Below are 24,083 nucleotides of genomic sequence, written 5' to 3' on the forward strand. Positions count from 1 at the left end.
ATTGTGTACCTTCTAATTGCAAATCTAACAAGGTTAGATCTGCTTGCTGGAAATTAGAGCAGGTTTCAGAAGAAGGTATGACAGCCCAAATTACAACATTTAGGGTTTGAATTTTTAATTTTCGAACCACAGTAGAGGTCTGCAGTGTCCTCAGGCTTTATATGTTGTACTTGTACCTGTAAGCACATACTCTTCTTGGGGTCCATCAGTGCCACTTCTTGCACAATGAAAGGAAGAAAGGATAAGATGCAATTATGTAAAATCTCTGGAAAAACAGCTTTTTGCAAGGAGCAAGAAAGCCAAAGGAGATTGAAAGAGAGGTCAGGTTGTCCCAAATCTTACATGAACACACCCTTCCCTCTCCTCTCTCTGCACCCCAAAGCTCACGTCCTGGATGCTGCTGTTCACCTTATCTGCTCTTTCAGCAGCTCCCAACATTCTGGAAATATGCATTTTTGTTTTGGTTACATCAGCTGAGAGAGCCAGCAGATAAACAGGCAGGAATAGGCACGTCAGGAGCAGTCATCGTCAGGACAGACAAAATCTGCAGAGCGAAGGGCACGTGGGGCACTGGGGAGGAGGAGGATTGATCAGAGAGCTGCAGGAGCCATAATGAGGGCTGGGAAATACTGGCAACAAGGCCTGGAGAGTTTGAGGGTCCAGAAGAGGCCAGGGAGCCCAAGGGGATGGTTAGTGAGAAGTGGAAGTGTCATTTGAGGCTGTCAGGGATGCTCCTGTAAGGGAGGCGAGTTTCCCTTCCCGAGTCACATGTGGCTCTGCAGGATTCATGGATTCAGCCCAGAATCCATGGATAAGCTCAGCTGGGGACACAAAGAATGTGGTGTCAGAACAGCTGTCAGCATGTCACCGTCCTTCTTGCTTCTACTAGTTTGTTCTTATGGCTGGCAGCAGGAACATTTGGTGTGATACTGGAGAGCTCAAACCTCAGAGGGAGGCAGCTAAACCCCAGCACGTTTCCCAGCTGCTCCCTTCAATAATTTCCATGCCAGCTACCTGAACACTCTGTGTGTCCCAGAGCAGTTCTAGCTATTTGTATTTCCCATTACCCATCCTTTCTTGAAAAGTGCCTGGGAAGCAGAGCACTCAGGTAGTTGATATCTTTGGGCAAACATCTGGTTTTATCTGCTTAAGTATTTGAACATCCTCAGGGTTGAAGAAATGTCCACCAGAAACAGATGGCATCATCTGATGCTTAAAAAAATAAATCCTGACACCAACCATCAATCAGTCCAGTTGCCTCTGATGGCTCCTAGTAGAGATGGAAAGCCTCCATCCTCTTGTGGGTTACTTTAAACACGAAGCTTTTGCCTGACACTCCAGGCATTGAAAGCTGTATGATTTATCAGTACCCACATGAATAACTATAATTTATTTTATTGGGTAGATTTATCCTGCCCCCATGTGTAACACCAGATGCTGGTGCTAAAAAGTCTGGGGAAATTAACCTCACTGTATTTATGATGAGCCATCAAAGACTGCTGGGTTTCAAAAATGCCATTCTATGATAGATTGAGTGGAGTCTAATCAAATCTGGGGAGTTTTGGGCTGCTTCACCCAACATATGTGAGGGAAACGCACCTGAAAATAGATGGAAGGAGTGACTACTTTCAAAACCTACTTCTAAAAAGTAATGTGCTTCTTTCTGTCACTTCAGATTAATGAGAGTCTGATTCCTGCTCTGAAGAGTTGAGTCTTGGCACTTGATGACTAAATCTGAGCTTGCATCTTGTGTTAGGGTACAAGTGCGTTTTCAAAGTATTATAAGGTGTTCATGTCGAATATATTCTAAAATCTGCCATTTTTCCCCTGCAGTATTCATCCACAGAAAGGTAGATATTTGAAAATACAATTAGCTAAAATCCCAGTAGAAATTGGTATACAGAAGAGGAGTGAGCTTTTGCTTCTGATGCAGCTCAAAGGAGACTGAAAACAAAAAGTGGGCTAAGGCTTCTTTCTTTTTTTTTAATTTATTTGTGACATAAGGAATTCCCAAAGCAATAATCCAAAGCAGATTCGTTAGTGGACTGTGACAGATTTTGGCATTTGGCGCAGATTTTTATCGGTAGAATTATAAATATTGCTTCTTGATCTATAAATGAGTCACTGGGATGTAGCAGAGAGAAATAAAATCTGTTAACAATGCTAGTGCTCTTCCATAGGCATGTATATAAGGGAATACAAAACCATCTTCCATTAACCTTTATGGGTGTGAGGTGTCTTGGAAATAAGAAGGAAGAAGAGTGGTAATACATTAATTCAATTGGCCCAACTCCTTGGAAACCATCCTCATGCCTTTTGTTCTAATTGTGTTTCCAAATCCAAGATATTTCTCTGAAAATATTGTTTAAGCATGGACTCCATTTTATGAACTACTGACAAAATTAGATATTTTTAATAAAATACAGCATATGTATGTTTTATGTTCTCATGCATATTTTATTTGTGAAGATTCTAGTGGATTCTTTGCTGAGATTTGTATTCCAGGGGGTTGAAGGAGACCTAAGTTATTATTTGGAAAACTGCAGCCCTGTTGATGTAGTAGGCATCAGTAGGGTAAATCTGCCCATCTTTTGTACTACATGTGCCCTTGATTAATAGTGTAAGTGGGGGTTTGTCAGTGGTTAAGCTCTTGCTAATAGCTGGGTAGTTATTAAAAATCTAGAAGGCACTGAGTCAAATTTAATTGGGCAAGAGTGTGCAAAGGTAGGTACAACTAAATGTGTCTCTTTTTATTAATGTCACAGTGCAAGTTTTCTGGATGTCATTGAAAGGGTAATGACAACAGAATTATTCCTAACATGTACTGAGGGAAAGGAAAGGTTTTAATGCTAAAATAGACCAGGTGGTACAAAATGAATACATTATTCACTACTCCTGAACATGTTATACTTTTGTTTAACAGAAAAAAAAAAACCCTTTACAAAACAAAATAATATTACAAATATTATTTTTCTTCACCAAAACTAAGGAGTGAGCTGTTCATTCTAATAGTTGCCTCTAGAAATACTTTGTTAAAAAGGATATGTGAAACAACCAGTGAGTCATGTCAGACTTAACCTTCTTAGCAGGTGTATGATATTTAAGAGACACTGGAATTTATCTTTTCCATGTACAGTGTACATTCATATCTGCATTTCTCCACCCAGCAACATGGTCTGTAGCTTCCCAAGGAAAAATGCTGAATAATGCATTTGGAAAATAAATGTAGTACGCAGGATCAGATGCCAATTTCCTGCCTTTTGGGGTCTCATTGAACAGTAAGAAATTCCTGGAGTCAAAGGGGTCCTGCCTTTGGTCTCCTGCTACTAGTTCACATTTCTTCATCTTTCTGAAGTTCCACTTGTCTGTGCCTTACTGTGTTAAACTTCTCAGAATTCAATGTACCCACTGACCCACACTAACTGAGGAGATTTTCTAACAGGTACAGATCTACTCCATCACTTTTATATTACCACAAGCAATACAAAGGAAAGGAGAGTCAAACCTATTGATTTTTCATCTCTCTTATAATTTTTATTTCCTTGCTGCTATTTAAGTCCCTTTTGTTATATTTCCTTGACTCCAAATTCATGTGTTCTTTTTTTTTTTCCTGTTTTGTTTGGGTCATCCTTAGCTGGAATCTTGTTTAAATTAGTTCTAATTGAATATGAACCAAATCTGCCATTCCTTTAATTATCTTCTACCTAAAATGTATTTTCTTCAATTTTGGTTAGTTCTGGCCTTCATTGTCCGAGAATCAAAGAGTGGTTTATGTTGGAAGGGACCTTAAAAATCATCTCATTCCAACCCCTCTGCCATGGGCAGGGACACCTTTACTATCCCAGGTTGCTCCAAGGCCTTTCCAACCTGGCCTCAAAGTCTTTCAGGGATGGAACCCTCACAACTTCTCTGGGAAACCTCTTCCAGTGCCTCACCACCCTCACAGTGTAAAATTTCTTTCTTATATCTAATCTAAATCTCTCCTTTTTCAGTTTAAAGCCATTATGTCTTGTCCTACCACTACATGCCTGTGTCCAAAGTCCCTCTCCAGCTCTCTTGTAACCCCTTTAGGCACTGGAAGGTGCTCTAAGGTCTTCCCAGACCCTTCTCTTCTCCAGGCTGAAGTCCCTTACTCTCTCAGCCAATCTCCACAGGAGAGGTGATTATAATTCCCTTTTTTCACGTTCCCTCACATCTCTGCTGTAATTTTCCTAGTCTCACTCTTAGAACAAACCTCCTCCTTTTTCCACATTGCTCTGGATTTCTGCTTTCTGTGACATCTTCTCTGAGCTCCATCTCACTGTGTATCTTGACTTCACCCTTCCCAGCACTCAAGCAACTTTCAAGACACTGTCCTGAGACCATTTGAAATTCCTGTCATTAATTCAGTGCGAAAGGGGTTTTATGTTTTGGCCAAGCTTTGCCATCTCTAGGTCATAGTCATATATTCCCATGAAAATGGTACGTGCCAGGTGACCTTAGCATTTGGACTGAAATATACTTGATGTTTTCCATTATGAATTTTCATGGAAAGTTTCAAAATCTTTGGGGATGGAAGGTTTTCAAGGAGCTCTACTTGCAGTTTATGCCCTATTTGGTCTGTTTGCAGCCTCCTCCCCTCCACAAGTTCCCTTCTTTTTGTGCCCCACTCACACAGCCTCATTCATTGAAACTGCACAACTGAGAACACTCTCTTGCTCCTTGTGTTACAAACTCTTTTGTTCAGGTGTTTCTTCCAGGAAGACTTCCACGTCCCTTCTCCCCTCCTGCAGTTCTCTTGTCTCCCACATTTGGATGTTGTTCCCTCCCATTTCTGGGACATTCAGCAAGTGCAAAGTGCCTGCTGAAGAATCTCTGCTGGAAAGCACAGGCAGGGGGTTCTTCTAGAAACTGAGGCAAGAAAACAAACATTGTGAACATCTCTCCTCTGTCTTGGTTGGCAAATTCCCTGGCCATCCCATCCCAACTGGTACCTGGGCATTCAGGGAGCAGCCCTGGCTGGGAAGAGCAGCCACAAAACCATCCTGCTTGGGGGAAGAAAAGTCAGCTGCTTGCCCACAGGGATGGGGAACAGGCCTTGGCTGGTCTTTGTTTACTCCTGAGATGCATTTTTTAGATCACAAAATGGCCAAGCTTCCTGGCTCTCAGTCCCTGTTTTCTCTTTAGCAGATTGGCAGTGAGAATAAACCCATGTGAATGTTCTTAAGGACAATGTGAATTTCTCATCAAATTTCTCCTTTGCTTACCCATCTTGTACTAAAAGTTTTTAGTAACCCCAGTTACTAGGATTTCTGCCAGACACCCAAGGTACAATGAATAAATAAAACAATTCTTAAATTTCCACATCAGCCAAATGCCTTTGATTTTTCTGATATAAGAAGGAAGTCAGAGAAGAGGTTATCTTGCCTGGAAAGAAGAGTTTGCTTTGATCATGTGGTGGAGCACATTCTTGGATTGAAGGATGCTGGTAGCCAATCCTCCTTGGAGTGCTTTTCTTCTGTTTCTAGTAAGTTTCCTCTGAAAAGCACAACTCAGAGCCAGCTTTATTCTGTAAAATAAGAACATCAACCTCCTTCCCTTCTTTCCCATGGATATCTCCCTGGGAATTTAGGAATTGATAAGAAATGTGCAGGATTAGCCACAGCTGAGCCAGAGACTCAAGGGGATGGGCTGAGCACTGAGGGCACTGTGAGTCCCAGGAGCAGGGGCTGGCAGATGCAGAGGGTCACTTTTTAGGACAGCAGTGAGGTGGGTGTGTCAGCACTTGCAGGGCATGGCTTTCATTTTGGAGATGGAACTGGCACCACTGCTACTAAATCCTCCCATTTCTGTAATGAAATGTGGAGGTTTGTCCCAATCCTGAGTCATGGGGCTTCTCCAGCAGAGGTCTGTGAAAGGCACAAGCCCAGCCATGTGCTGTGAAGGCAGGAGATTTCATACTGTGCAAAATTACTGGTAGAAATCTATTTTGAAGCTTTTCTGAATGAAGGCCTCCTGGCTGGCAGGCAGCTCTGTCACTTTGTTCTGCCCTCCCAGGAATCTGCACTTGCAAAATGCACAAAATCAGAACCTCCTTACACCTCCCAAATTCACTGTAGAGTTATCCTTTTCATATTTCACTTAAAAGGAAAGTGTGATTTTTGTGGTGGAACCCAAATTATAATATTAAACCTGGGAAATGGATTAGAAAGTAAGATTTTTAAAGGAAATAATGTTCTCCCTGAAATTAAAAGGAGAAAGATAATATTAATTATTTCTTGACTCTCTGATTTAATTTTCGAGTCTATGGGCCTACCCTCATGCTGATTTTTTATTGGTGTAATATATTGGCCACAGGGAGCCATTACTTACTGTATGGATCTGTTATCACTGTCTTTCTTTTAATTTTACTCTGTTTCCATGTGGAGTTTTTTTTTTTTAATCCTTTTGGTTCTCTGTGGCTTACCTCTCCCCAGGTGTTTTCTGCCATGTGTGAATGAGAATTACCTCTTCCTCTTGATCTCCAGTCCTGACTACCCAAGGGACATCATGGCCTTGAGGTGACTGAGGGCAAAACTTAGCACAGTCCTTGGTCACAACTGAATGTCACCATCTCTGTGGAGGTGTAGGATCTGAACTGTGAAAGGATGACTCCAGGGATCTCACTCTGCCTGGACTGGGCAGTGTCCTCCATGAGAGCCTCCCTGGGGTTAGGCTTGCTGTGGTCTTCAGCATCCAAAATTAGAGGGCTTTTCTCGTGTCTAGTAGTTGTGTAACAATTGGTAGAGCAGCTATTATTTGCATGCAGGCAGTGAGAATATTCCGGGGGTAGTGCAGGTGTTTCTCACTGATCACCTCTCCTCGCAGGGAGCAGCAATAGCAAAGACTCTCCAGCCTGTTCAGTCACTCCCAGACTGTGCAGTGTGTCTTGCTCTCTGATTGTCCTGACATCCTCCTCAGCAGGACAGCAAAACGCTTTTGTTGACTTAGCAGAAGGGTAATTGTCTCTTGGTTTGCAAACAATAAACTTTCCATAGTTTCCCTAATGTTTTTGGGGGTACGTCAAGCCTGTAATATCACAAGCACAGCTGGTTTTGGTGGGAGAAGTTTTCAGCTGGACTTGGCTCACAGCACGTTTTATGTGTCTAGACAGTGGTTTGAGAAGTCCACAGCAGCTCTGATGGGGCTCTTGCTACTCTGGTGAATTAATGTTGTTTTGAGATCTGATGAAAAACCTGCGGGAACATGTTTGTTTTTATGTCGTGGCTCCAGTAGTGGAAAGAATTTATCTGAGTCCACTCACCATCTCTCCCTTCTCACATATAACATTTGGAGACTTGGAATTTCAGATCAGAAAACCCTTGGTTTCCAAACCCTCATCTTCTAATACTTCTAAGGGACATACTTAGGAAAAAAGACAAATCTCTGAAAGTCCTCAGCTACAAAAGAAATCTAAGTTCAATTGTTCTTGAGCAGATGTGGAGTGGTACAATTTGTCTGTACAGTTTTATCCATGTAGATGGGTAACAAACAAAAAAGTCTTGGCAACATGAGGCCACCACCAGGCCGTGGTAAGAAGTGTCAGGTTCTTGGAATGCCTCCGATTTATGACTCCAGGGCTGTGTTTCAAGTGACAGGGACAAGGCCCCTCTCTCCTGTGGAGTGCTGCAGTACCTGGGGATGAGGAGAGGCAGAGGCTGGAGGTTGGTCCCTCCTCTGTAAAGTGATGAGAACAGGGCTGAGGAATTTGCCCCATTAATTACAGACACCCCTTTAAGCTCTGAAGTGAGAAACTGGGTGATCATTCCCCACCCCATCAAACCCAGGTGAGCACAGCTGCCATCCAGCATCACTTCTTTGTCCTGCACTGCTCAGAGACAAACTGCTGCACCAGAGACACCAAAACTGCAGGGAAACATGAAGTTCAATACCTGAAGTGGAGAATGGTCAATAAAGTCCCCAGCTTTATTGTAAATAAAAACACAAAAACATTCAGGCTAGGGGGAACACCCTCAAATCACCTCATTTCTAGAATCTGCCTGAAGATGGCTGAAGCTGTATCAGCCTCCCTACTTATTCTTCATAGGCCAGATGTAAAATTAATCCTTGTTCTCCCCTTTTTCTGGCTAAATAGAAATCATTCACATGAAATTGCTGAAATTAAGCCACTTCTTGCATGTGAAATAATTATTCTTACCATATTACTTACATTTTTTTCTTCCCTAAGGACAACATCCGCTCTCATTAACACCATGAAGTAGTTCAGAGGTTTTACTTAGGAAATTGATTGTATTTGCTGCGTAGTTCTTATTAAAATTAATTTTTTTATCTTTAAACAGACAAACCAGTTATTTCACCTAAGAGATACAGGTTTGATGAGGAAAAAAATTCCTGTTGCAAGAATTGGTATTACCAATATATAGTGCTACTGTAGTGCCCCACAACCCTGCCAGCTGCAGCTGCTGTCCTGCTTGTGGGTCAAACACTTTCCACTTGGGAAATTGTGTGGCTGCATGCAGGAAATTCATATCTCCATTTCCATGTGCTTTCTTGGCCGGTCTTGGGCAAGAAAAATGAAGGAGATCGATGATGCTCCAACCTGTGCTCTCCCTCACTTGCCCCAGGCCACAGGGACCTCTTGCCAATCTTGTGGGATCATGATCATTTTGACAGCGAGAAACTAAGATATCAGAAGAATGGGATTATGAGATTGACTGCAGGATAAAGAGAAACTGGGCTGGGAGGATATAAGCTTCTTATCCAAGCACAAATAGCTGAAAGAATAGGAAAGGGAATATAGAAAATAACTGATCATGTAAATTGCTTTTTGCAGGAATACTCTCTCTTAGTAGACTTTGCCCTAGGATGAAAACATACAAAAGATTGAAAAATACACTTCCAAGGAAAGAAATAATCCTCCAGAGAGACTGAGTGCATTACTGACCTATTACTGCAGATCTCATTCTTAAACTTAGATCTGACACTTACTCAGTGCCATGAAAACCCCTTTCTGAGCAGTTTTTCTTTGCAGCTTAGTGGATTTTGCTACAGTAAACAAAATATAATTGGTGCCTGTTTTGTTAGGCTTGCTAGAAGGTCTCCAAAGAACAAACTGCATCTTTCCCATCTGTGCTTGCCAAAGAACAGTGCAGATGTCCACTGCCATCCATGAACAGGAAGGAAGAAATCAGATATTTTCACTGGTCAGAGAGTGCCTGAAGAGCTTCTTGCTGGTCTGTATTTACCAGGCACTGCAAGTGTGTGGACCCTGTTTTATTCACAATAAAAAGGACCCTGTTTTATTCACAATAAAAAAGTATTAAATGAGTAAGTGAGGATCCTGGCAGGTACTTCACATGCACTGTCTGGCCTTTCCTATGCCAGCTGAGTGACAGAAGTGACAATGAGCTGCCACAGGGTTACAATTTGGATTAATGGCTTGATTTTTCCATGGTAGATTTCACTGATGGAGGTATTTTCTGCTCTGGACCCTGTTGTTGTACCAAAACCTGCTTGGCTGGCTCCTAGGAGATTTGTTTTCCATAGAGAAGCAATGTGTCAGATCCCCTCCCCTCCTTCTGGGTGACACCAGTGAGGGTCCAGGGCAGTGAATGCAGGGCTAAGGCAATTCACAGGAGCCCAGGAGGCCTGCACACTGTCTGCCTGAATGACAGATGGAAGGTTAAATACATAAAGATTTATAGTGCTCCACTTTGGCCAAATCAAGGTAAATAAAAAGATGGAAGGAAAAGGAAGAAGTAGTCTCATACTTTTGTCCAAAAGTAGTTCTAACTTCAGAAGCAGTGCTTGCAGATATATCTTCATACAGGATTTGATGAGAAGGTGCCATCTGAGTTGGAATTGTCTGATTTTGCCCTGTGTTGACACAAAAGGAGATGATGGAGCTGAGATATTCAGATTGCAGCCTACCACAGCAGCATTTGTGTCTCCCAGCTTCCACCAGCAGTCCCTGCCTAGAGCTTTTTGGAGAGGATGGGTGCTTCCAGCAGCCTCTCCATGGATGTTTCCAGTTTCCTCCCCATGGATGGGGAGCTTGGAATCAGCCTCACAGCTCCAGGCCTCTGTGCTTTTCTCCTGCTGCCAGCACAGAATTGGTGCAGCACTGTGCCTGGCTTGTTACCTGTGTGCTGCTGCTCAGGGTGGGGCTGGAGCACCCTGAGCTCCCCCCTACCCTGGGGAAGGCTGTCTGGTTGTAAAGGCTGGTCACCAGTGTCCTGGAGTGTGATTGTCACCCAGATGGGGTGCCTGGGCCCTGCTGGGTGTGATGATGGACAGTAGAGTTAGCCACATGATTTCATTTTAGATAGTCCTGCAGTGAGCTGGACTTGATGATTCTATGGGTCCTTTCAGCTTGAGGTACCCTGTGATTCTGTGTGGCTTATTTGACCTGCATCTATCTTTAATCCAGCTCTGAGACACAAAATCCAAGCTTGCTTAGTCTTTGGTGGGCACTGCTTGGCTCCTCAACATCCCCTGGGATGCCAGACTGTTTCCATTTTCTACAGACATCCTGGGAAAACTCCAGCTTAAGCACCTCAGGGAGGCACCTATCATAAAGCTGCATTAATCTGATGCTTTTGCACCTTATACTGGCACAACCAGAGTCACGAGCTTTGGAAAAGGCATTAAAAGCGAGGAGGTGGACGAAAGCATGCTGGATTGTCATTAGGCTAAAAGCTTAACACAATTATACTAAAAGAATTTGGGGTTCTTTGAGTGCATCTGTCATTTGATTCCCAACCTCAAAGACCAAAAAAGCGACCTGCTTTCTCAGTCTGGCTGCTCAGTGTCACTGGAAAGCAGATTTCTTTTTAAGGGGATCCATTCAGACACACAAATCTGCCATTGCTTTTGAAAACTGAGGTAACCTTTAGTTTGCTTTTACTCAAACTGAAAGCATTGTGTTGGCAGCCAGGAGGACTGGGTATTATTAGTAACCTTTTACAGGAGGTGTGGTGTGTCATGGGTTAGGCATATATTTTTCTGGAAAAAGCGGTGTACAGTGAAATGTGGGAATAAGTAAACATGAAGTGCTTTTTCAGCAGTTCATTCTGTTTGAATGCCCAGCAATGCAACTCTGAGGTTACCTGCTCATAAAGGAAGCAAGGAATGATATTTGAGATTTATTTTCGGCTAAAAGCATGAAGTGCAAATAGCTCTTTGTGCAAAGTGTCAGCTGCATTTCTGGGAAGCAAATAAGATTGCTTTAATAATCCATGGTAAATAGCAGCACTAACAATGCTACCACCTATTACATGTACCTGCAGGTGTATCTGGACAAACATATCTAATGTATATATGTAGCTTGATGTCTGAAAATAATACAGAAAAGTGAAACAAGGCGTTTCAAACCTTTTGTGAGCAGCAGAGGTAATGAAGTACAGGATGAAATTCAGCTTCAGGTACTGAAATTCCTGTGCATACATGGAGATATTCATGTATGGAGATGTCAGAGCTACCATTACTCTGCAGAGGTGTAGGGCTTGACTCAGTTTTGCCTGAGGGCCATTGAGGGTACTGCAAGGTGTCCATCCTGGCCTCCAGCTGGACACAGATCTCCCATAACAGTGTGTCCCTCTGGGCAATTGCCTGAGGATGACTTGGGCATGGAGGGATCAGTTGGCACCATTCATACTGGCAGATGGAGGTAGCCCTGGCACGGTCACCTGTGCTTGGTCAGTCTCTGCTGTCCACAAGATGAATTTCTGATTGAAACGAGGCTTAGATGACCCATTAGACCCTCAGGGTTTGGGGTCTGAGGCTGGAGACAGCTGCCATCCTTGATGAGCAACTCAGTCCCCTAAATTTGGCCAGTCTGTCTTCTCCTGCAACACACTTGGATGCCCTGGCTGGAGCTTTGGGAGGACACTGACCTCCTGTAGGTCTGGTGCAGATATCTCAGATACCCTCCAACATCAGCAGACACCTCTGTTCAGGTAATTGAATTGTACCTACAGAATCCAGAAGATTTTTATTCTGGATTCCTTTATTCCCTCCCTTCCTCCAGCTGCCTCCTCTTACATACACAGCTTGTTTTCAGGACACTTGCAGCAGTGTGGTTATCTCTGAGTCCTCACCCTGGTGGGCTGAACTGGGTTTCAGATGGGTTAAAAGTGGCTAAAGGGGATCTATCAGATGAGCTCCCACCTGCTTGGCTGCACATCCAGTGCTCTGGTTTCAGACAGGATCACTTGCAATACTGAGAGTGGGCTGTGAAAGGAAAAATTGATTCCCACCAGGCCACCGCAGCGCTGATGAGACCCACACAAGCTCTCAGTGTGCTGGGTTTAGCTGAGAAACAATCAGCTTTAATCTCACTTTACTTTAGAGCAGGGCAGTGCTCAGGGCAGTGATGGTTTATTCAGTGGTTCATAATGGACGGGGGCATCTGCTGTGCTACCAACTGCTTTTGTTTTTAATCACGGTGATTGCAAAGGGTGCTTTACAAAACAGCACTGACAGGGCACTTCAAACACAGTGTCATCAGAGTGATTAGGACCAGGTTTGCAGAATTCTATCCCGTGAATTCTGAATGTTTGGAATAAGAGAGGACAGGGTAAGGGGGTGATAGCAAAAGCTTGTGGCTCTTCGGTAAGGCCCAGTTCAATAGAAGCACTTTTCATGCTGTTTATGTTGGTCTAGCAGGTGCTATCAACTTAAAGTACTATCAGAAAGAGAGAAGTCAGGGGGCTTACAGGTATTTCTGGTAGCATTAAGAGATCACAGAGAAAATGCCTGCACAAAGTCCATTTTATTGCTGTAAATGGCAGGAGTGCTGCAGCACTGACCTCTCCTTGGCTGTACCCAGAGCTGGCACCCACTCACCTGGTAAAGGCAGCAGTTGAGTTGATACCAGGCAATTTGGGATTGGTTTGTTTAGGGGTAAATATATTTTAGCTGATATTGGTTTGAGTCACCTTTGCCCTGTTCCTGTCATCCCAAGCATCCACCTCCAGTGTGAAATTTTTGCCCTGACAAATCCAGCACAAAAGCTGTAATTTATTTCTTCTTGGACCATGAGCAGACGTAATGTTCAGTATATAGCAACTGGTGACCAGCCTGTAAGATGTATTACTAGAGGTGGCCTTTGAGAACAAGCTAGATTTATTTGTTGGATATAACTGTATTTATTTGGGGTAGGGGTGTAAAAAGAAGTTTAAACCATCAAATACATCAGTTAATGCATAATTGTGTCTAATCTTGCCACACACTAACAGGAAAAGTAGAGAGTTCTGAAGTGGCAAGAACAAGGGGAAGGTAACTCCCAATCTCAGGTTCAGTTTGGATCTTTTCACAGACCTGTGAAAATCTTAAAATAGTTATTTTTCCTGACTAGAAACAGCATTTTCAGGAACAAGCCTGCTTGGGGAGTGAGTCCTGTGCAGATTTGGCCATGGTAATCTGGTTGTGATGGCTTGTTTTAGCCTGGAGGGAGAAATTTTTGAAGTTATATGACCTCTGAGGTGTTTATTCACAGTCACAATAGATTTTCCTCATGGCCCAGAGGATATTTAAAACGAGACTGTCTGTGAAAATACATACAAATGTTTAGAAATTATTCCAAATGTACAATTTGGTTGAAGTGACTTGCCTATGTACATTATTATCATAGAATCATAGAAGGATTTGGGTTAGAAGGGACCTTTAGAGGGCACCTAGTCCAAACCCCTGCAGTGAGCAGGGACATTTTTAACTAGATCAGATTGTCCAGAGCCCCATACAACCTGACTCTGAATGTTTCCAGTGATAGGAACCTCTAACTCACCATCCTCACCTTCAAATATTTCTTCCCTAAATCTAGTCCAAGACTCTGCTCTTCTAGTTTAAAGCCATTTCCCTTGTCCTGTTACAGCAATCCTACTAAAAAGTTTGTCCCCATCTTTCCTATAGACCCTGTCTGAGCACAGAAAGGCCACAATGAGATCTTCCCAGAGCTTTTTGGGGTTTTTATTTGTATTCTGTTTCTGAGTTTTATGTTTTATTTTCCACGTTTTGGGGTGTTGGGGGCGGGGAGAGGGGAAGGCAATGTCAGAGTGTGTTGTTGTCCATGCTGAACTTCTGCACCTGAGGTCAGTGTGTTTGAAAATGCCTACAGACTGCTTTTCCTGCTGAAACCACTTGCAGTTGGAGGGATTTCCATGATAGTATTACAGTGCCACAGACGAGACGAAACTCAACCCTTCCTGTTTCCAGGACCAAACACACTCCCTCCACATCCAAACCTCACAGATTTCCTTTTAACTCCACTCGTTTCAGGTGCTCAACCTGTTCCTTGCCTTGCTGTTGAGCTCCTTCAGCGCTGACAACCTCTCGGCCCCGGACGAGGACGGGGAGATGAACAACCTGCAGCTGGCGTTCGCCCGCATCCACAGGGGCCTCCAGTATGCCAAAAAAGCCGCCTGGAACTTCTGCTGCAACGTCCTCAGGCACCCCAAGACCACGGCTGAGAAGAAGGCCATGATGAAACTCGCTGCCCAGAACCCTGGAGCCCTCAACAACTGCGTGAACAGTCACGGCGCCGCCGAGCTCGGCAAGGACATGGAGAACCACAAGGAGAACCACGCGGAGGATGGAGGGAATAAAAACAGGGAGAAGCACCCGGCAATTACGGATGATGACTTCATGACCAATCCTGACCTTTCCATTTGTGTTCCCATTGCTGTGGGAGAGTCGGATATCGAGGAGGAGGATGAGGAGCAGAGCACCTTTACAGAAATGGAGCAGGTAAGTGACTGAAATGTTTGTTAACTTCAGCTTGTGAAGATGCCCTTTGTTCCCACCCTTGGTCTGGATCCATGGCTAATGATGCAAATATCCAATGGCTTAATCCTGCCTTTGATATGCTGCTAACTTCAGAAGAAGTTACAGATGCATATCCAAGAGCAAAATTCAGTTTCCAACAAAAGGAATTTCCTTTCTTTGTGTTATTTGCGCTTGTCTAGATTAATTCTTCTAACCAGAGCAATTAAATCCTTTCTCACACAGCAGACTGGTTCTTTTCCCTTTCAGCTGAATCATGGGAATGCTACAGAACAAATCTTAGGTTAGTGGAGGATTTTTCTCAAAATGAGCACTGTCGTGGTTTGCTTTGTGCAACGAGAATTGCGGGCCAGGTAGTTCTCTTTAAAATACAATAAAAGAGAGGATGATATGACAAGGCACCAGAGAAAGAGAGAAGATGTATTATTATTTGTATTCTGACAAGAGAAACAGTTATTTGCCTGCTCTTGGGTGTGACATAGCAGATTTTCTTTTTTTTTTTTTTCCAGAGCACTCAGTAGTAAAGGCTGAAAATCCTGTTCAGTTTGAAGTGTTGTATGAAATGAAAAAAAGCATCTACAGGGGAATGTTGGGTTTTTTCTCTCCTTCTCCCACTCTCCCTTTTCTACTTACTACTTTATCTCTTGGCTCCACACACCATATCTAGTTAATGTTTTCCAGACTCTCCAGCCTTGATCCAGCACCTTCTGACACTGGCTGAACCCCACGGAGTTCAGCAGACACTGGATCAAAGCTCCTGCTTCAGATCCAGCTGTCAGGAGGGATCCTCAGTCTCATGGTTGAGGAGAAGAAAGTTTGAAAGCAAAGCAGTTCTTAGAGAAGGAAGGACTGTTGTAAAAAAGCACTAAGAAAGTACTCTGTGTCAGGAGTTGGGCACAAATCAGCTGCTAAAAGTTAATTTCTGCTGCTGCCTTGTGGACATCTCTTCAGTGGCAGTGCTTCACCAAAAAGTCTTTCACAAGGATCATCTCACTGAGGGGGGAACAGCAGGAGGTCAGAAAACTTAATCACCAAGCTCCACTGTCCATATAGAAACCTAGGTAACAAAAAGACAAGTCTGCATTTTTTTGGGGTAAACACTTAGTATGGGGTATTTTGTGTCTGTTTAAGGACTATTTTATTGAAATGATCTGTGGATCAGTGTGTGTAGTATGAATAATATTTATTTTTGCTCTTTGAAGTCCTTCTCTATTCCCTGGCTGTATTTGAACCAACAAGCAGTGAACATTCAAAAAGTGAAATAGGGATGCAGTAGATGAAGAAGAGAATTGGAAAAAAACAGAAGTAAACTTCTTGAATTGAGATAAAGAGAGTTTCATAGGAAAAGAAAGAAAGAGATAATAATAATAGTGGAGCTAGAATATGCAAAACAAGTGATGCTCAAGGCATTTGCTCACCACTTGTTAATTGATACCCAGGCAGGTCCCAGGCAGTGGCCCCTGGCCAGCTTTCCCCCCAGTTTATATTCTGAGCAATTATTCTCATTCTCAATCCAAAACATGGCCCTGTACCAGCTGTTGGGAAGAAAAGTAACTCTATCACATCTTAAACCAGAACTGTTCCTTAGTATCAGGTGATCTGGAAATATTGCCAACTGTGTATGTGGATAATAGTGTATAAATATGTTGAATTATGGAATTCTGAGTTTGGCATTTTTTTTTTCTTTTTGGTCTTTCAAAATGCCCACACCTTTCTGCTATGTCTGACAGATGGTAACAATCTCAAACACTCTCAGATTTTTTTTTCCTTTTCCTTGAAAGCAAAAGCTTGTTGAAACTTTGCACTTGAGTGTCCATAGGGTCTGAAAGTGTGTACCTGTGCATGCTCAGGGGTGTGTGTTGCACTAGTGTATCATTCCTCTCTCAGGATAAATATTAACATTCACAATTTCAAGATACATCCCAGCACAGGAGATGAGAGGCTTGGGATTTTTATGTCTTAATGTGCTTTAAAAGTGTAGAAATACTGATTTTTCTTTAGCTACACTATGTGCTGGTGTGTAAATTAGTGGGAGGAACAGGTTACCATCATTTTATGCTGTAAATATGGAATTAGGGCTTTAGTGAGATCTGTTAGTCATGAGAGAAGGAGATGTAGAAAAACAGGCATTTCACTGAAACAATATTATGAATGAAAGTTGATTTGGAAATATTAAGAAAACTCGTAATAGCTTCAATAATATTGAAACGTCATCGCGTGTGATAGAAATATTGGGGATTCAGAGTGAAACAAAATAAGGGGAAACAAAACCCAGTAGGAGAATCAAACCAAGATGTGCTTTCCCACTGTATCTTTTAATGAAATTCTCAACAAATATTAGAAGAACGTTGTTGCATTACCGCGAGATATTTGGATTGCAGTGGAATGATGTGGTTCACTGCTGGCGTGTGCATTAAACAGAAGTCGTGGTGTTGAGAAATTAATTAATTAGCTTTGTCACTAGCCCTTTTCAGGCTTGGACAAACAACTGCTGCAGGTCACTGCTGTTCCCCTGTGCAGAGCCCTGATCAATGGTTTATAGTTTTTATCTGCAGGTCTGAAGGGTCTACTGCTGAAAAGGTCCAAACAAGCAGCGAGTTCATATATCCAGAAACCAATTTTAACAAATTCCTAGAGGGGAGAATGTGTGTGTGTGTACAAGGGCGTTCCAACTCAAAAACTCAAAATGCATTGGCATAATAAATAAACAAAAATAGGAAGAAGCTTAACAGCAGAAATTATAATTGTGTGATGAGCTTTGCATTTGCTTTTCTGCAAAACTCTAATAAATTTGCACAGCTGTAAATATCTCCAAAAGGAGCAGAGCCATGAGAAAGCAGATGCCAACAAATTCTAAGATCTGTCATTTTTTACTGGTGCCCCTTCCAAAGATGTACGATATCTGGACTCAGAGGAAAATTCTCTTGATGAACATGTGGGTTCTGCAGAAGAAATTATTGTACCTGAAGGTTGATATGAAATCCCAGTTCCCTGGATATTGAGTTGTGGGGCATTACAGTGGGCTGACCCTTTTACCAAGGACATCCCTGAGGGACTGTGGGGAATAAACTTTCTCACTCCCTGACAGAAGCTTTAATCCTGCAAGCCCCAACTCCGTGGGTGTCCTTACCTCCTCCCCTCTAGGATGTCCAGGATAACCAGATTAGAGCTCCCAAAGGAAGAACAACGTGAACAAGAGCAAAATTTACATGATTGCACTGAGAGGGCACAATTAGGGTGAAGTATCATTTTGTGCAGAGGGCATCACACAGAAACCAAACAAGAAATACCAAGGGTATGCTAAACATTCAAATCTATTCCAACTTTCCCCTAATTACAATCCATATTTTTACATATTTCAATATTTTAGTATGCACAAAGGGAATGTGTGTGTGTGTGTGTACATTTACTTCTCAGGAGAAGACAATGTACCCTGCTTCCCTTTAAAATTGTTGGCTGACCTGGAATTGAGCAGCCCTTTGGCAGCATTGCCAGAACGTATCTTCCTCTTCCTGCATGTGGATTTTGGTGCAAGAGCATGGAAGAGGAGGTGACAGGAGATGCATAAAAAGGGATAATGTGGATGAATGCCTCTCCAGTGCACAGCTAATAAACCTACACAGTCCTTACACACCCTTTACACATTCTTTGTCAGTTGAACATCCCAAACCAGATATCCTGTGCTTCCATCAGTCTCACTTGTCCAGTCTAAGAGAGAGGCAAAAAGGATGATGGTCTTGGGCAGAACCACAAAGTTATTGATCCCAATGGGGTGTTTTAGGGTGAGGATCATCTCAGCTTACAGCTCCTGTGCCAATGCCAGGCTCGTCCCAGAAAGTCACAAAACTACTGTAAAATAAGCCATTGTGGCTATGAGAAATGGGCCCCAGAGCATTGCTTGAAATTTCAGCTGATGAGAAAACCTTCTGTGACTGCACATTTTCCTCTGAGTAATGGAAATGTCTAAGTTTAAATTTCAGCTGCCATTTCCATTATCAAAGCTTGCACTGGCAGCAGCCGTCTTCCTGAAAGCTACCAATTTGTGGCACTGTCATTGAGAGGGTTTTGAAGGGGTGAGCCCACCTGATGGCTCCCAAATCTCCTTTGATTACTGAGATGCAAGTGAGATGCTCTGCCAGCTCAGAGAGCCAGGGGACACGTACCTGTAGCCCACAGATCCCACAGAGAAAGGATCCAAATGAAAAGCAGAACAATGAAAGCCAGCACAGGGACAGGAAACGAGGAGTGAGGCTGAGAAGGAGCTGCCTTGAGCTAAATTAATTTGTCACTGCTGTGTGTGATATGTGTGTTGCTGCTGGCCACAGCAGCATTTTAGTTTGTGTCTTTACCTAACCCCTTCTCCTTGGCCTGTTTGAAGTGCTAGGGAAGTCTCTCCCTCTCAATCCACAAGATTTCTTAAGGATTTAATGATTTTAGCCTCATAAAGAGAAAAAGAATAACTCTCTTTCAATTTTTTTTCCTTTGACATGTAAAATATGGATTGTCCCAGCAGGAAAACAGCTCCCAAAAGCTCAGCAGCAACCACAGTGATGTACTGGTTGCATCTTCTTGAGGTTCTTTTGGCTTCTCATTTTGGCTTCTTAGATGATTAAAATGTGGAAGTTACTACCTTGAGCCTCCACAGAGTGTCTTGTAACTGCTTTATGACCATCTTTTCATATGTGGCAGCACCTTTCAGTCCCCTGAAGAAGTAAGAAATAGATTATGGGGACAATAAGGTGCACAGTCCAGTCCAACTAATGCAATGGATTCTACAACCACTTACCTGTAGTTTAGCTACATTGAAGGGTTCAGACATCAAAGGGGTTTGTACCATTTACATTAGATATCTAAGTGCAAAGCTTTTATCTTCAAAAATTTCTGCTTTAGGTTTGCCTCTGTTTCAAGTGGCCCACAGCTGTAGCCCAGAACAGTGTGTGCCTTTTTCACAGTGACATCACTTCTTGGTTCAGAGGAATCCTGTGATAAATGGATGGAAAGGAGGTTCCAGATGAGTAATGCTGGGTGTCCTAAATCATCCCCCAAAGTACCACATCCTGCACTTACAACTCTATCCTGAACGTGTTACCACAGTCTCCATGAGGTTCAGGTTTTTGGGCTCACTCTCTGCATCCGTTTTTTACATCCAGGTGTTCCTACAGGCAGGAAATTTTAGTAGTATCACCTAAGAAGATGTCTCTACCCTTTCCTTGTCATTTGAGTGTAAAGGGCAGTTTCCCAGGGAAAAAGAGAACCCTGGAAAGATGCCTTGGGAAAGAAACCCTGTTTTCAGTGCCGTAAGCAAAAGGCTTATTGACATGCTCTCTGTGCAAATTGTTACTAGAAAGTTCTCAGTTGTCCGTGTTACCATAGGTTGATTTTTGTGTACAAGAATTTTAGTGTTTTTAATCATTGTCCCCCATTGGACCCTCCCCTCAGAGCACACCTGAACTCCCCTCCCACACCAGGGTTCATAAATGCCCCTGTCTGTCCCTAGACTCCACCTTTGGCCTCGTGCCTTTTGCCCCTTGTTACTGCCTTAATCCAGTTCACTCCATTACAGTGGGCACCTTATTGTTTGTTATATTTTTGTATTTCTAAAATTACTTTCTGGACGATGTATCTAAGCTGTCTCTCTCTCCATTTAAGTCACCATCAGGCTGAGTCCTGAGGAAACTCAAAGGGGTCAGATAGTCTGGGCTCAGACTCCAGGGAGTTTCATTTGAGTCAGCCCAGCATGTTACATCTTTCTGCCCTTTCTTAAACTGAGTTACTACGTGTGTTGCCTTACTCAAACCTCTTGTTTATGGTCACCCAGCATGCCACTGAGGAGAAAACCCGTGCTGCAGTGGCTGGTGGCTCTGCTGCTCATGGCCACCTCTCACACTCAGCCCAGTGTGGACCCCGATTTCCCTTGGAGATCACACCTTTGTGCCTCCACTTGCTGCGCCGTGCCGAGCCAGCAGCACTTGGGCCTTGCTTTTCTCCAGCAAATGCCATTATTGATTTGTTCCAATGGAGTGGCTAATTGGGTCATACAGAAAGTGCTGGCTGCCTGTTCCCTGGCCCGGCCTCGGGCACACACACCCCAGGAATGTGCCTTCCAGTGCTCGCTGCCCAGCTCCCAGTTCCCCCCACAGCCAGTCTGTGCCATCCCAAGGAGGACTGGCCTGTTCCTCTTGCCTCAGGCTCGCCCCTGGCTCCAGGAATCCTTAAACTGCTCAGAGTTGCTGCTGTGTCTCCTGAGGTTCAGCTTTCGCTGACCTGGCAGGGAGTATTGCCTGCAGGACTGTGTTTTTTCACTGCCTCACAGGCTCTCCCAGTTTCCCACCTGCACAGCTTCACGTCTCACTGAGATTTTCCTAGACCACTCTGGGCACAGCAGCAGCTCTACTGGCATTTTCAGGATGTTTGGGTCTGGGTCTGCACAGAGGACCCAAGGGCTGGTCATTACCTGGATTTTGCACTCTGGATGGGTATTCTTTGCTCCAGAGCACAATGTGCTCTCTCAATCATATGGGCTTTTTTTCTCAATTGAATGTTGTCCCCTCTTGTATACCCTTGTCTGGACTTCACCAAACACATTTCCCAGGGAAAACAGGTTTCCAGCTGTAGATGAGTAACAGCCTCTGGAGACACATCAAAGATAGAGCTGGCTGCCCCTCAGTGTCTGTTCCATTGGTTCAGTCACTATATTGCCCTGAACTGGATCAAAACCCTGAGCTTTTATTCTCTCCTTCCCCTTATATATTTCAGAATTACTAACTCATTTCGTTTGACAAGGTGAAAGTGTTTCTGATGGCTTTTTTTTCCGAGTTTCTACCAGTAAGAGATTCATAATTTTGAGGTCAGAGAGGACCATTAAGGTATGATGGTTTTGCTTTCTTGTAGCACTGAGTCAAGGACTACAGCTAATTTCTGCAGAGAGCCTGTACGTTTATTTTAGCTATGATGCATCATTTTAAAGATGGGAAAGAAAAAAAAAAAAAAAAAAAAGAATGTAATTTCTCAGGTAACAGAAAGTTCACCATCTGCATGCAGAGCCACATCTGTTTCCTTTGTATACAGTGGAAATTTTATTGTACAATTCCTGTTCATTACAGACCTGCTTCTAAACCTGAAGGAATTCTGTAGAAGTCAATGGGATTATTCCAGGTTGATGTAAGTGTAGCAGAAATTATTGAAAATTGCTATAAAAATGCCAGTGCACAAAGATTTTGTTATAAAATTGTTTGTGACAATATCTTATGCTCCTAATAATTCCAACACCTATAAATCAGGGATACCATGAAGCCATGTGTTTATTTGACAGGGTACATTAATTTCAGCCTTTTACTGCAGGAAATATACTTTGCTGTCAGGAGCCCTAATGCCCTTTTCAAACAGTATTTATATTCTGTCTGTTTGCAGTTCCAGTGTGTGGGACACGTTCTCCCTGAGCGTAACTGGATAAAATACCATTGAATCCTGTTGATGACTCCCCAGTTCTCACTGGGAGGAGAGGGAGCCCACGTGTGCTGCACACAGCAAATCTTACAGCATCCTTCTTGTCATCTTTATTTGGGCCAATATTTTTCTGATCACTAAGTAAGATAGCAGAGGGGATTTCATTATTATTCTGTGCATAGTTTGCCTGGATTTATCACTTTTTAAGCCATATGTTTTGCTTTGTGTTCCTTGAAAAACTGTGTAGAACTCAATTATTAGCTAATTATTTTTGGCAATAAAAGAGACCATTTCTGGATTTATTGTCTCCAAAAGAATAGCATCAAGGGCTTTAGAAAAAAGAAACAGGACTGTAAATCCCAGCAGTAGATTTAAAGCACCTGTGTCCTCATCTTGGCTTCTACCTGTAGAAAGATGCTTGTGTTTATTTCGTGGCAGCAGAGTGGGGCAGAAACTCCCGTGTCAGATCCCTGCTGACGTAACTGGAGCAGTCACACCACAAACAAATGGGTTTTTTTTTTAGGGTGCTCATTCAGTTCTCGGTGGCAGGGAGACACGTTTGTCCACAGCACAACGCCTAAGGTGCAGGAAACACAGGGAGAGAAGGAAAAGAGGGGGAGCAAAGCCAGGCTGGCACTGAAGGAGCTGATATCAGGCGTAGCAGAGTTGACAACATGCGTTTGGACAAGTGCCCGGACCCCGGACTGCGCGTCACTCACAGCCTGCTGCGTGCCATTTCCCAGTATCCATATCCCTCCCCGCAGCAAAAGGCTGACCAGAAATGAGCATTTCTCACTGTTTCTCCCTTTGGTAAAGAAAATGCCGACATTTAGACATTTTGGACACAAAAAAAAGAAAAGAGCAGCAGCCGGTTTCCCCAACAGCTCCCGTGCCACGTGAGGCGGTGCGTGCGTGTGTTGGAGGGGTAAAACTGCTCCCATTAATTATATACTCCAAAATAACACTTCGAATAATGATTATTTTGTTGCTGTTGCCTGTAATAATGTGAAACTTTCTTAATGATCAAAATATTAACGTCTTAATTGGGTGAAAGGTTCTGGGTTATTTCAGGCACTCGCACTGACTGCACTCCAAGGCAAATTTCCAAAATTTAAGCTTCCATCAGAGAAGCCCATTAGTTTGAGTTTTTCGCATTATACTGTGGAGAGATCCCAATTACCAAAAGAAACATAAAGTAGATTGTGATTAAACTTCAAAATGCAATTTAGCAGAAGGTATTAGCTTGAACTCTGAACAATGAACACTTATGAAACGCTTTCACTGCCTATTTAAGCCTATTGAATTGATAACAGGATAAATTAACTTTGGCAGTCCATCTTTTTGCCAAGTTCTTCCTCTCAGACAAGTTTTAAGTCAACCCTCGGAATAATGAATTTCTGTTTTATTATGGGCAGTGTGTTGCTCTCTGTGGTAAAAGATCTAGGGCCAGGAAGGCAGAAGCCATTAGAAAAAACATGCCTTTCTCCTCTGCAGCCAGAGTTCAAAGGCTTAAAAGATTCTGGATTAATCCAAGAAAGAACACTGCTGAGCTGCTGCTTCTGAGGGATGGCATTTTGCAAATCATCCAGCACTCATGCAGAGACCAGTGGCTGTGATGGGGTTTGTCTGGCAAAGTTTTAGTTCATGATTATTGAAAATGGAAGAAAATACCATGTCAGGCTGGTTCCAGGAGAGTTTTTGCTGTTATCCTCTGCTGAGCAGCTCTTGTTTCTGGCCAGCCCTAGCCTTGGATATCCTGGATTGTAATGGCCAGATTCTGTTAATTTTATCCAGCTAAGTACTCACAGGTGCATTATTTTTTTAGAGCAGGTACTGGAGTTTTCTTACAAATGCCACGTGACTTTTGAGGGAAAAAT

General features: G+C 43.1%; 1 protein-coding gene across 3 annotated transcripts in view; it reads left to right on the forward strand.

The window, feature by feature from the left end:
- The window catches only part of LOC136358179 (sodium channel protein type 5 subunit alpha-like), a 176,572-nt gene that overhangs the window by 87,134 nt on the left and 65,355 nt on the right, over nt 1-24,083 (forward strand). For all 3 annotated transcript variants that reach the window (XM_066314122.1, XM_066314104.1, XM_066314114.1), the window contains one exon: nt 14,257-14,724. In XM_066314122.1, the coding sequence (XP_066170219.1) occupies nt 14,257-14,724 (468 nt within the window). The remainder of the gene's footprint in view (nt 1-14,256; nt 14,725-24,083) is intronic.

This window comes from Sylvia atricapilla, chromosome 1 (assembly GCF_009819655.1).
Source record: "Sylvia atricapilla isolate bSylAtr1 chromosome 1, bSylAtr1.pri, whole genome shotgun sequence".
Taxonomy (NCBI): Eukaryota; Metazoa; Chordata; class Aves; order Passeriformes; family Sylviidae; genus Sylvia; species Sylvia atricapilla.